Here is a 15,309-nt window from a genome sequence, read left to right on the forward strand (position 1 = left end):
AGAGAAGGTTCACGAGGATGATCCCCGGTTTAGAGGGATTGTCTTCTGAGACAAGGTTAAACAGGTTGGAACTCTACTCATTGGAATTTAGAAGAATGAGAAGGAATCTCATCAAAACAGACAGGACTCTTAAGGGGCTTGACAGGGAAAATACTGAGAGGATGTTTCCCCTCTTGGCAGAGTCTAGGACCAGGAGGGCATCGTCTCAGAATAAGGGGTGGCAATTTAAGACTGAGATGAGGAGGAATTTATTCTTTCAGAGGGTTGAGGGTCTTTGGAACTCCGTTCAGAGAGCTGTGGGGGCAGAGTCTTTAATATATTTAAGGCTGAGATAGATAGGTTCTTAAAAGCAAATTACTACGGATGCTGGAATGGGAAACAAAACAGAGAATACTGGACAATTAATGGGCTGCATTAAGAGCAACAAATTCAATCGGTCAGATTGGCCTCCTTCTGCACTTACAGATTCGATGAAAACATTCTGTAGCATTCTACATTCCAGAGAATTCGAGACTAGGAAAATAAATCTTTCCTCATATCTACTCCTTGGAGCCTTGTTGACATTCTGGTGAATCTGTTTTGCACTCCTTCCAAGGCAAGTAAATCCTTTCTAAGGTATTGTGACCGGAACTGCACTGTTCTAATCTGTTCTAATCATGGCTTTGTGTAGTGTAGCGCACAAAGACTCCGAGAGACGAATAGAGTGAAGTCGATGAGGCTTTATTAAGCGTGACTGTTTCCCCCGCAGTTCAGTAGTAGACTGCCTGCGGGGGAGAACTCCAGGTACTTATACTCCGCCTTCAGGGCGGAGCTAGAGGTCAACGTCCAACTAGGACCCGGGATCTGTCAGCCAATGACATCATGGCTTCACAGTCCCACATGACCCTTAATGCATACTACCACATGTAGTTGTAGGAAAATCTAATGGCTGTGAGACAGAAGATTTCAACTGTAACTGAAATGACCCCTGTAATGGCAGCTCCTTCCCCAATATTGTGTTACTAATGCATCGCTGCTGATGTTAATCCAGATCTCTCACTTTGTCACTCACTATACCCCTGTCCAAGCACCCTGTGTTATTGACTGCATCTTTATGACATTAATCCAGCTCCCTCACACTGTCATTCAGTAACTCCCTCACCCCAGTTATTGATTGTAAACCCTTCTGTTTTTTGAAACCAAATCTAAATAATGTATTTAACAGAGTCAGAGACCTGGGGTGAGGTGTAGTACAAAGGGACAATGTAAATATTCAGTCTACATCATCAATGATGTGAGATCACATGACAACTGGGTATGCTATGAGAGAACTCCATGTGAAGCTTCGTTCTGAGATTTATCCTGTATACAGTTAGAAAAATGTTTAATAAAGGTAAAGTTTATGAACAGCCTTGCCTCCAGGGACAACTGAAGCTAAAACGCACAGTGATTATAACAGACAAACCACCGCCCCATCTCCAATCTAATTTTCTCTCCCCAGTTCTTAAACACATTGTTGCCTCCCCAATCTGTGCATATCTTTCCTGCAACTTCATTTTTGAACTGCTCCAATCAGGTTTCTGGCCCTGCCACAGTACTGAATCAACCCTTATCAAATTTGTTAATGACATTGGGTGGGATTTTCCAGTCCTTCCCACCGTTGGAATCTTCAGATCCGGAGAATTTCCAGAAAAAGCTTCCATCCCTGCCCCAACACTGCGACTTCTCGAGTCCCGCAAGGATCAATCTTTGGCCCCAGCTCTTTCACATCTAAGTGCTGTGCTTTGCCTCCACCAGACACAGGCATGGGGTCAGCTGCAACACGGATGCTGACCTCATCCAACTCCACCAGCTCTGTGTTATATGACAGCTTCTCTGAAATGCAGCCCAAGATGAGCCATAATTTTCTTCAGTTACATGTGGGGGTAATGGCTTTTACCCTGCAGAGACATTTGACAAAGTGTTTAAAAATACAGCAGGAAAACCTGTCAATGGCACCGTTGGGCTATCCTCCGCAAAATTCCACCTCTCGCCTTCAACTCCTGCCAAAAACTCAATTTCCTCGCCGCGGATTCTATCCCCTTCCTCAGCCCTGTCTCACACTTAACCAGACCATTCACAACCTCCTATTTGGCCCCGAGCTGAGCTCACACATCCTTTCCAACACAACTACTTGTTTCTCTGTTACGCTGTCTGTCCTCACCGCTATCTTAGTTCATCCGTGGTTGAAACCCTTATCCATGCCTTTTGTCACCGCCATTATTCTCCTGGCCAGCTAGCTTCCATAAACACAAGTTCATTCAAAAGACTATAATCTACTTATGAATATCTCGTTCTTTGGTGCAGTATTAGGCAATTAAAATAGCTGGGAAATTCCTCTCCGACACCTGCCACCCCTCCCCATTCCCCCCCACCACCTTCAGGAGATCTAAAAATTCCTCGCAGTACCTACATTTTGTATGATGTAATCTTTCCTCCAACTGGAAACAAGGCGGCACAGTGGTTAGCACAATTGCTTCACAGCTCCAGGGTACCAGGTTAGATTCCCGGCTTGGGTCACTGTCTGTGCGGAGTCTGCACATTCTCCCCGTGACTGCGTGGGTTTCCTTCGGGTGCTCCAGTTTCCTCCCACAGTCCAAAGATGTGGTTAGGTGGATTAGCCATGCTAAATTACCCTTCGTGGGCTTAAGTGGGGTTACTGGGTTACAGGGATAGGGTGGAGGTGTGGGCTTCGGTAGACTGCTCTTTCCCAGGACTGGTGCAGACTTGATGGGCCGAAGGACTCCTTCTGCACTGTAAATTCGATAAAGTCCAGCTCTCGCTTTAAGAAATTCAGTGAATCTGTACCACTGCCTATTTCAGAGGTTCACTATTCATAAGTTCATAAGTATAGGAACAGAATTAGGCCACTTGGCCCATTTTGTCTGCTCCTCCATTCGATCGTGGCTGATCTCATACTGGCCTTAGCTCCACCATCCTGCCTGTTCTCCATAACTCTTCAACCCAATACCAATTAAAAATCTGTCTAACTCTTCCTTAACTTTACTCACTGTCCCAGCATCCTCCGCACTCTGGGGTAGCAAATTCCACTGATTTACAACCCTTTGGGAGAAGTAGTTTCTCCACAACTCTGTTTTAAATTTGCGACCTCTTTTCCTCAGACTATGACCTCTCATTTTAGAATGCCCCACAAGAGGAAGCATCTGCTCCACATCTATTTTATCCATACCTTTTATCATCTTGTATACCTCAATTTGATCTCCCCTCATTCTCTAAACTGTAGAGAGTATAGGTCTGAACTGTTCAATCTCTCTTCATAAGACAAACCCCTCATCTCTGGAATCAATCTAGTGAACCTTCGCTGAACTGCCTCCAATGCAACAACATTTGTCCTCAAATAAGGGGACCAAAACTGTGCACAGTATTCCAGACGTGGTCTCACAAGTGCCTTGTATAGTTACAACAACACTTCCTTACCTTTATACTCTATTCCCTTACCTATAAATGCCAACATTCAATTTGCATTCTTTATTATCTGCTGTACCTGCATGATAGTTTTCTGTGGCTCAAGAACGAGGATCCCCAGATCCCTCTGCTTCGGAGCACCCCGAAGTCTCTCCACATTTAGATAATAAGTTGCCTTTCCACTTTTCCCATTCTTTGCAGGGAAATAAATTACATCCTGGCATCCAATGAAGATCTGACTTTATACAACTTGATATGGTAACCCCCTCATCCTCCCTGCCAGTTAAGTGGAACAGACTGTCGAAACAAATAACACTGGTACCTTCTTCATCTTATAAAACCAGACCGATTACTCTTATGTCAACACTTCTATAAAGCACAGTCACTGCTCCTTTAGTCTATCTTGATAAGTAAGTCGAGAAGAGAGAAGAAATATATGCAGAAATCAGAGAAAGACACAAGGGTCAGAATCCTTCAACTTCCTATAACACAACAAGAGAGACCGATTGCAGTTAACAAATTAATTGTACAGAGGCGGCAAGTTGGAGAGTTTCAATATTTACTCTCTGTTTCACTGCATTTACTCTGAAGTTAGTTTGAATGGGTTTTCTCTGGTGGTGTATTTAAGAGAAGAATGTGGATATCGAATGTCACTGGTCGGCAAGATGCCATTTTGGAGATTACACTTACCTTCTGGTTCTTAATAAGCTTCTGTGTGACAGCTTCATTCTTTCCGTAATCCTCACTTGAGACAAGCTGAAGCTTTTCTGCTGCCCATGCTTCCAGCTCTGAAGCATCTGCAAGGAACTAAATTAAAATTTAGTTATCAGTTACACGGTCATTAGGAACTATTGGCGGGATTCGCCGTTTCAGAAACTAAGTGTTGACACCGAGACTAAATCAGTGGACTTCTACGAAAACGAAATTGGCGCCGGTCCGGGAGCAATTCAGGATCCGTTAATGAGCAAGCGGTGTGCCACGTGGAACATTATCAATTCCAGTGAAAAACGGTGCTCGATTCGCTGGGGTTGTGATTGCCACTCGAGAGGCTGACAAGCTGCAGCCGCATATCAGCACTCCACTCCCCACACACACTCATCCCAGCCAACAAGATGGCAGTCCGAAGAGCGGCACCCTGGTTACCGGATGCCGAGCTGGAGACCATGCTGGATGCCCTGGAGGATAGGTGGGCCACTCTGAGGCTGCCACCCATCACTGTACACCGGGCGCCTGGGTGCAGGAGGCAAAGGGCGTGAGCGCTGTGGGCCCCACCGCCAGGACCGGAAAGCAATGCCAAAATAGGCTGCACAACTCCTCAGGGTGGCCAGGGTGAGTAGACAGTACTGTGCCCCTGGCACCAATCCCTGTCCCACACACCCATAACCGCCCAAAGTGGTCTCCAACACCCTCCAACATCCCAGAGACACCCACCTCGGTTGGGCACTTTAGTGAAGAGGTTACTGGGACACTATCTGGTGCGCACAACACACGTGCTGTGGTACATCAGGTGGAGGTAGGAACCCCTGAGGGGGCAGATGGTCGGAGGGCGGCCCGACCCTCGGGTCTAGCTGCCATCCAGACGGGTCTTAGGCTTCTGGAAATGGCGGTTTCATCGATATTGGAGATGCAGACACAGGACCTGGGACTACATGAGGTACTGTCAGCAACCAACTTGCACATGCAGAGGGGAGAGTCTAACCGCCTGCAGTGGCAGGAGGCGGAGCTGACAATGTGTGCCACCCAGGCCAACACCAAATGGGTGGGGTCCGCCGTGGAGGCCTTGGGCGCGAAGGTATCGACCATGAATCAGGACGTCCAAGGCCTGGGACACTCTGTCTGGGTGGTGGCGAAGGCACAGGCCAGGGTTGCCCTGTCACAGGCAGCTATGTACCAGCACCACCTGGACATTGCAGTTGTGCTCCAGAACTTGGCCCAGTCACAACGGGTTATGGCTGAGGGCATCGTCGGCATTGCCTGGGCACTGGCTGGCCTGAGCCAGCCCTGGACGGAGGTGGCACACTCACAGAGGGACGTGGCCCAGTCCCTGTGCTCCATGACCACGAGCATGCAGACCAAGGTCAAGGCGAGAGCGGGCCTCTGGGGCCAGCGGCACCAGGTGGCGGGGAAGCCCTAGGTATTCACTCCGGTTGCACCCATACCACGGAATGGCCCAGGGGCCATCGAGCACCCCGAGGGAGGAGGTGGTGATGGGGCCCGTGCCGGTGACTCCCGCAGGGGAGGTGCTGGATTGGAACACCACAGTGCCTTGGACCCCCCCCCTCCTGTCGCATCTGGTGGGCAGCAGGCTGAACAGGGTGGCACCACGTGAACATCTCTAAAACGGTTTGTGCCCTAGCCCCGAAAGCTATCCTGTGTGCTGCACCCGTGCCATCTTAACTGGTGTCTACCTTTCTGCCTTATGGGCCAAAAGCTACATCTAGGTGGATCCCCAGGAGGTACATCAGGATCACTTGGGACAACCAAGCGACAGCCGGCCCATCCAGGCCCTGTCGCTCCAGAGGACGGTTGCCAACTGGGACCCAGGTCACAGGGGGGATTCGCAGCAGGCCGCCTCCGATCCTGATGTACCTCCTGGGGATCCACCTAGATGTAGCTTTTGGCCCATAAGGCCAGAAAGGTAGACACCAGTTAAGATGGCACGGGTGCAGCACACAGGGTAGCTTTAGGGGCTAGGGCACAAACCGTTTTAGAGATGTTCACATGTAGTTTATAAAATAAACACCTGGGCACAGGTTCAACCTGCCTCAGTGCTCTTTCAGAAGGATGTGAGGCATGGGATGGGCCGGGGCCCCCAAATCAGTTCCGACACATCGTCCCAGTACCCCACTCCTCGCCCTCCCTCTCTCCCAACGCCACCGCGCACCCTGTCCCCACCCCATGGGTTTAGTGGGATCATGAGATGGAATGGGCAGATGGGATTACCCAGGTGAACGGTGGAAAGTGCTACCGTGGGCCGGAGTCAGACGTTGTCAAATGGCACTGAGCACCAGAGCTCACGGTAGAGCGGGTCGTCCATCCCATGGACCAGACCCGCTGTTACTGCAAAATTAGGGCACGCACCCACAGGTAGGAATTACAGAGAGGATTGCAGGAGGAGGGGGGGTTCGGGATTGTAGTGGTTTAGCATGGGTGGTCATGGGAGGGGGCGGTCGGCCAGGTGGGGAGGTGGGGCTGGGATGAAATGTTTGTGCTGTCGGCCAGACCCATAGTCGATGAACCTGGAGGCAATTAGAGCATCCCGTGCACGCCGGCCCAGGCGCACACATTGTGCGGCAGCCTGTGTCTGCCCAAACCCAATGTCCTGCCCATCCTTGCCCTCCCCCACATCCTTCTCGTCGGACGAGGCCTGCCATTCATCCCCCTCCTTCAGCACATCGCCCCTCTGCTGCGTGATGTTCTGGCGGACGCAGCAGCAGAACACCACAATGTGGGAGACTCTCCGAGTGCTATACTGGAGGGATCCTTCAGAGCGTTCCAGGCACCTGAACCACATCTTCAGGATGCCAAAGCACCGCTCGATCACGCCCCTGACACGGCATGGGAGTCGTTGTAGCGGGTCTCCGCGTCGGTCTATGGCCTCCGGATAGGCGTCATCAGCCATGACCGCAGCGGATAACCCCTGTCACTTAGGAGCCAACCACTCACCCAGCAGATTGCCTCGAAGATGTCAGGAACCGTCAGGTTTGCCAGGATGAAGGTGTTGTGTACACTGCCCGGGTTTCGGATGAGGCATGCATGATGTGCAGCTTATGGTTACACACCAGATGCACGTCCATCGAGTGGAACCCCTTTCAGTTTGTGAAGTCCAATCGTCATGTGAAGATGCTCGTATGGGGACATGCATCCTGTCGATCATCTCCTGGACCCGGGCATCTCGGCAATGATGGTGGACTCCGCTGCCCGGATATCCAGGTGTTGAGTAAGGCATAAAAGTCCTCCCTGATGGCGCGGATCCATCTGTGCACCAAGGTCTGCGAGATCCCAGACAGGTCCTTGCTCGGACCCCATGGCGTAAAAGTTCAGGGTGACCATCCACTTTGACAGTCACTCGGAGCAGGTGACCTCCCCCACACCCCACATACCAGTACGGTATGGGCAGCATAGTGGTTAGCACAATTGCTTCACAGCTCCAGGGTCCCAGGTTCGATTCCCGGCTTGGGTCACTGTCTGTGCGGAGTCTGCACGTTCTCCCCGGGTCTGCGTGGGTTTCCTCCGGGTGCTCCGGTTTCCTCCCACAGTCCAAAGATGTGCAGGTTAGGTGGATTGGCTATGCTAAATTGCCCTTAGTGTCCAAAATTGCCCTTAGTGTTGGGTGGGGTTGCTGGGTTATGGGGATAGGGTGGAGGTGGGGACTTGGGTAGGGTGCTCTTTCCAAGAGCCAGTGCAGACTCGATGGGCTGAATGGCCTCCTTGTGCACTGTAAATTCTATGAAGTTGCGCCATGATCCAGCAGGTATGTCACACTGTCCCCCTGCTCAACTGGAGTCTTCATTGGCATGCCCGGTCCAGCAGGTCCTCGAAAACAGGCGCTGCCCTTACACACGAGGCCCATCTCCTCCATGGCCTTTTGGGTGCCCGCCTCTTCATCCTCACTGGCTGCCTCCTGTTCCTCTGGGGCAGGCTCTGCCGCTGCAGGGTACTCCGAGCATCTCCTGCTCGTACAGCCTCAGTGCATCCCCCCCAGGTTTGTGGAAGCTAGGATGAAGGCCAACATTCCTGGTTGGATTCCGAAATCCATTGTCTACAGGGAGTGAAAGGCCGACATGTTAGCATGGTGCGTATCCCAGTGCCCAACCAGGTCCACCGGGCTACACGTTGTCTCCGGCCTACTCTGCAGCCCCTGTATGCCCCCCTCTCCTCCCATCCCCTCAAGTACTCCCGGCCGTTTCCCCGGAACTCTGCCCCTCACACCCCTGGACCCGTCGACAACTGGCACCCCGTCCCTGGTGGGTGATGCCCGGTTGTGGGTTGGTGGGATGGGGAGTGGGGGGGGGGGGGGGGGGGGGGGGGGGGGGGGGAGAAATGGGTCACCCTGACGTCACGGCCCATCCCTTGGTCACCCTCGTCAGCCCCCGCTATACCTACCCGGCCTTGGCAGACCCCCCCAGCCAGCCCTGCCAATGGCAGGACCGGAAGCACACGGTTGCACCTCTGGGAACATGTCCTACCTCCTCTCTCTCCCTCAGCAATTTTTAAAACCAGAAGCAAAACTCACGGTTGATAATTCCTCCTGGTGGAGGCGGTGCATCGTGGAAAAAACCATGTCGGGCCCGTTAATGATATGCCAATGGCATTTATGCTGTCGCCGCTGTGGAGGCATCAGAGCATGGCATTCCAAAGGCCACCCGGTGCCGGCCACAATTTTTGGCTCACATGCGATTGCCTGCCCAATCATGTTTCCCGATTCTGCCATCGCTGGATGGAGAATCCCGCCCTATATCTTCCCATGGGGAGAGAGGCACATCGGCTTCAGGGAGTGGATAATGGGTACTGTGGGAGCTGAGGCAGAGATAGTGTAGGGCAATGTTACAGAAGTGGAAACTGCTGGTCTTGGTGGTGGCATACATATGTGGTTGGAAGCGCATCTCGTTTTCAAATATGGCATCATGACTGTGAACAGTCTGGTACAGCCTCAGGTAGTTGTCAGGGAGATGGATAGAACCTACATTCCCTGTGCATCCATATCCAGCACCAACAGTTTCATTGGGTAGAATTTTCAGGATGGCAAACGATCGGTGCTTGCCATCCCAAGAGTTGCCGCTTAACGCCCAGCTGCTGACTCTTGAATTCTCACTGCCATTTATCGCTCACTTGAGCATTGATTGGCAGTGAGTGGGACTTCCATCTGTCCTTGGAAGGAAGTCCCACCCATGACAGCAGTCAGCCAATCACCAACCAGGTCAGGTACAGCACTGCAGTGGCCAGAAGTGGTACTGCAGCGCTCTGCCTGGCACTAAGTCCTGAGAACTTTGAAAAGTAGAGTCCCGGGAGAAGGAGGGGAGGGGACACCCAGGGTGATGGATCGATCGTAGAGCCAGGGGCTAGGCCAGGGGGGATGGGGTTCCGGAACTCCGATGCCCTGGAGGGGCAGCACGGTGGCACAGTGGTTAACATTGCAGCCTCACAACACCAGGGACCTGGGTTCGATTCTGGCCTTGGATGATTGTGCGGAGTCTGCACGTTCTCCTCGTGCCTGCGTGGGTTTCCTCTGGGTGCTCCAGTTCCCTCCCACAGTGCAAAGGTTTGCAGGTTAGGTGGATTGGCCATGATCAATGAGCGGGACTACGGGGATAGAGTGGGGCACTAGGCCTAGGTAGAGTGCTCTTTCGGAGGGTGGGTGCAGACCTGATGGGCCAAATGGCCTCCTTCTGCACTGTAGGGATTATATGGATTTTATGGAGGGCGTCCCAACTCTTGTGGGGGGGGGGGGGTCTTCAGAATGAGCCGTTAACCCCCACTCCAACCACCTTACTGCCCGAGATGGGGAAAAATACAAATGTCACTTTCCCAACCTATCCGAATCTGCTCCCGCCTGGCTAAAAAGTGAGGCTGGGATAAGGCCCTTAAGTGGCTCCTTAATAGCCTGAATAAGCAGGTTCCCAACCGAGGCCCTCACTGTCCAAGCGTGAAATTGCCTCTGGGTTTGGGCGGGCGGTTTCCCGGGAGAGAATCCTGTCCATTTAATTTTAGGCTAACCCCCTCCCCCAGCCTCAGTACCTGCCTTAATTACGGGCGGGGGGTTAAAATTCTGCCCATATAGGGGCCAACTATCCCAGTTACTCTTTTCCCATCACATCTGCTCTGCCTCTGAACGTACCTGATGGAACCGTACTGAGTGCTGTAGTCTTTTCCTCCTGCTATCGCACGCCTGCTCCAGCTCCTCCCAGCAGGTCTGCACTTCCTTACACTTGCCCTCGATGCCCTGAGCGGTGTGGTGCTCGGATTTGATCATTCGCTTGCCGATCTCCAACACCTTCTGGACTTGCTGCTTGTGAGTGTTCACTTCAACCTGAAGCTCCTGCACCAGGGAGAAAGGTCATGGTTACAGACATACACAATACCTCAGGCCTACATGGGGAGGAAGAGAAAGAGGGGTAAGTAGGGGTTGGGAAGGTGCAGGGGGAGGAAGATGGAGGTGATCATCCCCATTCTAGGGTGCCATGACACATGTTACTATACCACCCCCCATTTCGGTGTCCAATATAGCACAATATGGTATCGACCCCTGCCCCAGTATCCAATCATATGACACAATGCTATATCCCATTGTACAACTTGTTACTGTCCAGAGGAATGTACCCAGAGGAGTGAACCCAACAGCTGCAGGACCTTGGCATTATTAGTTCTCCGACCTCCAAACATGATGCCCCGCAGCCGATACCTTGATCTGCAAAAATACCGAAGTAGCAGGACCAGCCTAGTGTCAGCCTGCGTCCCCAGGAGCAGGCTCAGGCTAACAAAGGGAATAAACCTTACCTTATGCTTCTGTAGCAGGCTCTGTGCCGTGTCCAGAGACTTGCCACAGTTACACGATGTGGCATTTGGAATGCGCTCCGCAATCCATTTCAACTCGAGGTCACTGTAGTGGTAGAACTCATACAGAGACACTGTCGCTTCCAGAACTTTCTTTCTCTGTCCCAGTGGGTTCTGGAGTGATTCAAACCTACAGTTGAAGAGGGTGTGGGGGGAGGTGGGGGGGGGGGGGGGGGGGGGGGGGGAGAAAGAAGCAAGAAATGAGAGGGATTAGACATTTAACTGTGAAATAATTGATCCAACAACCTTTCAAAAGCAATGGCAGGTGATGAAACAAGGGAGTTGGAATTTCAAACAAAAGTCAGATATCGAGCAGCGAACATAGAACATACAGTGCAGGAGGCCATTCGGCCCATCGAGTTTGCACCGACCCACGTAAGCCCTCACTTTATCCCTATCCCGGGGCTCAGGGCAACAGACTGTGTGTTGGTGATTGGAAGCCCATGATGGGGTTGTAGGGACTGATTTTGCCATGTTGCACCTTCCAGACCTTGGGCAGCTCAACACAGAAGCCTTTAAGGGAAAGTTTGTTGATGGCAGCCATCAGTGGTTTCTGTCTCTGTTCCCCATTGCCACTTCATTATCTACCAATCTCCCCTTTTCACCATCTCCCAATCTCCCCATTTCAATCTTCCTGAGTCCAAGAACCAGTCTCACCATTCCAGGTGTTTCTGAGTCTGTTCCAGTATACTCTGTGAGTCAAAGTGATCTGTCGCCACCTTCCTGGCTCGGTTTACAATGCCGTTCATTTTCTCTGCGAGTTCACGCATGTCGCTCTCCAGCCACTTGTGTTCCTTGAGCAGAAGTCTGCTGGACCGCAGGTCATGGCCCGTATCACTGTTCTGGAGCATCTTCTCAATCTCTTCAAGTTTTGCTTTGGCATCCTAGAAAAGTAGATACAGATGATAAAAAGTAACGGATAAAATATAATCACAGTCGAACACTGAAACATAAGAAATAGCATCAGTCTGACCCTGCAATGCAGTATTCAGCACATTCACAATCCATGACGCAAAAAATGGATTTTATTATTTGTTATATAAATAATGGCTTACAAAATAAAGGTTTTATCTTAAATTCATGGTTCTTCTTCCACGGTATCACCAATATGGGTGCTGAATTGTTGGAGGAACTGTATCGAGGGAGAGCTAAACTGTAGGAGGAGCAGTACTGAGGGAGTACCGCACCGTTGGAGGAGCAGTGCTGAGGGAGTACTGCACTGTTGGAGGAGCAGTACTGAGGAACGTGATGGATGGAGGATTTTAGGAATATTGGGTTCTAAATACTGAGGCAATTTAAGGTTTAAAAAACCTGGGGTTATAGTATATTTGACTGCAGTGGTCATGTTTTTAAAAAAAAAAGTATCCTGCTTTGCAGGGCCTGGGAACTTTTAGGAACCAGAAGGTGAATTGACCAGAGGAATGTGTTTTTCAGTCTGGGCTAATGCAGTGTGGTTTGACTGGAGGAAGTCCCTGGGGGGGGGGGGGGGGGAGGTGGTAATGTGTTTTTCAGCTTGGGGGATGATGTCATTGCTGGGCGGTTAAGAGATTCAGAGAGAGATTTTGAGAAAAGGTTTGGAGAGGAGACTTATCTGTCTGACACTGAGTCCATAATTCTCTCCCAGTAGGATAGAAGAAAAAAAGAGTAATAATATTTAAAGCAGAGCAGCATTATCCGAGGACAAGGAAGAAGCAGAAATACACCTGGTGAACCAGCTTTTTGAAGATGTTCAGCTAGTGTCTGTATCTGTTCTGTGAAGCAAGTATTATTCTATGCCATGCTGATTTTAAGCTGGATTGAGAGCTGTATATTTCTTTTAGGTTGTTTAATGGGGAATTGAGTAGGATTGATTAAGGGGTAATTGTAAACTGTTCTTTTTGGGTGTGAAGTTAAAGAGTTTAGCATTGTATTCATAATAAAGATTTTTGTTTTAAAAATAGTAAATACCCATTTCTTCATGCAGTCACTACTGGAGCGAATCATTCTTTCCGGACAGTCTTACAAAATAAACAAAAATATTAGGGTTCCTAGTATCCTAGCCACTGTTGGGATCTGGTCTGGATTTGTAATAGGAGGGCTGAACTGTTGGAGGAGCAGTGCTGAGGGACTGCTGCACTGTTGGAGGAGCAGTGCTGAGGGAGTGCTGCACTGTTGGAGGAATAGTGCTGAGGGAATGCTGCACTGTTGGAGGAGCAGTGCTGAGGGAGTGCGGCACTGTTGGAGGAATACTGCTGAGGGAATGCTGCACTGTTGGAGGAGCAGTGCTGAGGGAGTGCTGCACTGTTGGAGGAATAGTGCTGAGGGACTGCTGCACTGTTGGAGCAACAGTGCTGAGGGTATGCTGCACTGTTGGAGGAGCAGTGCTGAGGGAGTGCTGCACTGTTGGAGGAACAGTGCTGAGGGAGTGCGGCACTGTTGGAGGAGCAATCCTGAGTGGGTGCTGCACTGTTGGAGGAACAGTGCTGAGGAAATGCTGCACTGTTGGAGGAGCAGTGCTGAGGGAGTGCGGCACTGTTGGAGGAGCAATGCTGAGTGGGTGCGGCACTGTTGGAGGAGCAGTGCTGAGAGAATGCTGCACTGTTGGAGGAACAGTGCTGAGAGAGTGTTGCACTGTTGGAGGAGTAGTGCTGAGGGAGTGCTGTGTTGCTGGAGGTGCAGTGCTGAGGGAGTGTTGCAATGTTGGAGGAGCAATGCTGAGGGAATGTTGCACTGTTGGAGGAACAGTGCTGAGGGATTGCTGCACTGTTGGAAGAGCAGTGTTGAGAGAGTGCTGCACTGTTGGAGGAACAATGCTGAGTGAATGGTGCATTGTTGGAGGAACAGTGTGGAGGGACTGCTGCACTATTGGAGGAATAGTGCTGAGGGAGTGCTGCACTGTTGGAGCAACAGTGCTGAGGGTATGCTGCACTGTTGGAGGAGCAGTGCTGAGGGAGTGCTGCACTGTTGGAGGAACAGTGCTGAGGGAATGCTGCACTGTTGGAAGAACAGTGCTGAGGGAATGCTGCACTGTTGGAGGAACAGTGCTGAGGAAATGCTGCACTGTTGGAGGAGCAGTGCTGAGGGAGTGCGGCACTGTTGGAGGAGCAATGCTGAGTGGGTGCTGCACTGTTGGAGGAGCAGTGCTGAGAGAATGCTGCACTGTTGGAGGAACAGTGCTGAGAGAGTGTTGCACTGTTGGAGGAGCAGTACTGAGGGAGTGCTGTGCTGCTGGACGTGCAGTGCTAAGGGAGTGTTGCAATGTTGGAGGAGCAATGCTGAGGGAGTGCTGCATTGTTGGAGGAGCAGTGCTGGGGGAGTGCTGCACTTTGGAGGAGCAGTGCTGAGGGAGTGTTGCACTGTTGGGGAGCAGTGCTGAGTGAGTGTTGCACTGTTGGAGGAGCAATGCTGAGGAAATGCTGCATTGTTGGAGGAACAGTGCGGAGGGACTGCTGCACTGTTGGAGGAATAGTGCTGAGGGAGTGCTGCACTGTTGGAGGAATAGTGCAGAGGGAGTGCTGCACTGTTGGAGGAACAGTGCTGAGGGAATGCTGTACGGTTGGAGGAGCAGTGCTGAGGGAGTGCTACACGGTTGGAGGAACAGTGCTGAGGGAATGCTGCACTGTTGGAGGAACAGTGCTGAGGGAATGCTGCACTGTTGGAGGAGCAGTGCTGAGAGAGTGCTGCACTGTTGGAGGAGCAATGCTGAGGGTGTACTGAGCAGTGCTGAGAGTGTTGCACTGTTGGAGGAGCAGTACTGAGGGAGTGCTGTGCTGCTGGAGGTGCAGTGCTGAGGGGTTGTTGCAATGTTGGAGGAGCAATGCTGAGGGAGTGCTGCATTGTTGGAGGAGCAGTGTTGAGGGAGTGCTGCACTTTGGAGGAGCAGTGTTGAGGGAGTGTTGCACTGTTGGAGGAGCAATGCTGAGGGAGTGTTGCACAGTTGGAGGTGCAATGCTGAGGGAATGCTGCATTGTTGGAGGAGCAATGCTGAGTGGGTGCTGCATTGTTGGAGGAGCAGTGCTGAGGGAGTGCTGCACTTTGGAGGAGCACTGCTGAGGGAGTGTTGCACTGTTGGAGGAGGAATGCTGAGGGAGTGTTGCAATGTTGGGGACCAGTTGCTGAGAGAGTGTTGCACTGTTGGAGGAGCGATGCTGAGGGAATGCTGCATTGTTGGAGGAACAGTGCTGAGGGACTGTTGCACTGTTGGAGGAATAGTGCTGAGGGAGTGCTGCACTGTTGGAAGAGCAGTGTTGAGAGAGTGCTGCACTGTTGGAGGAGCAATGCTGAGGGAGTGCTGCACTGTTGGAGGTGCAGTGCTGAGGGAGTGTTGCAATG

The 15,309-nt window shown here is 51.4% G+C and overlaps 1 protein-coding gene across 1 annotated transcript in view; it reads right to left on the bottom strand.

The window, feature by feature from the left end:
* The window catches only part of sptbn5 (spectrin, beta, non-erythrocytic 5), a 400,397-nt gene that overhangs the window by 265,884 nt on the left and 119,204 nt on the right, over positions 1-15,309 (bottom strand). Inside the window, exons 24-27 of the mRNA XM_072486950.1 lie at positions 11,656-11,882; positions 10,942-11,128; positions 10,283-10,483; positions 4,135-4,251 (exon numbers count right to left, since the gene is read on the bottom strand). Coding sequence (XP_072343051.1) covers positions 4,135-4,251; positions 10,283-10,483; positions 10,942-11,128; positions 11,656-11,882 — 732 coding nt within the window. The remainder of the gene's footprint in view (positions 1-4,134; positions 4,252-10,282; positions 10,484-10,941; positions 11,129-11,655; positions 11,883-15,309) is intronic.

The sequence above is a fragment of the Scyliorhinus torazame genome, chromosome 2 (genome assembly GCF_047496885.1).
Source record: "Scyliorhinus torazame isolate Kashiwa2021f chromosome 2, sScyTor2.1, whole genome shotgun sequence".
Taxonomy (NCBI): Eukaryota; Metazoa; Chordata; class Chondrichthyes; order Carcharhiniformes; family Scyliorhinidae; genus Scyliorhinus; species Scyliorhinus torazame.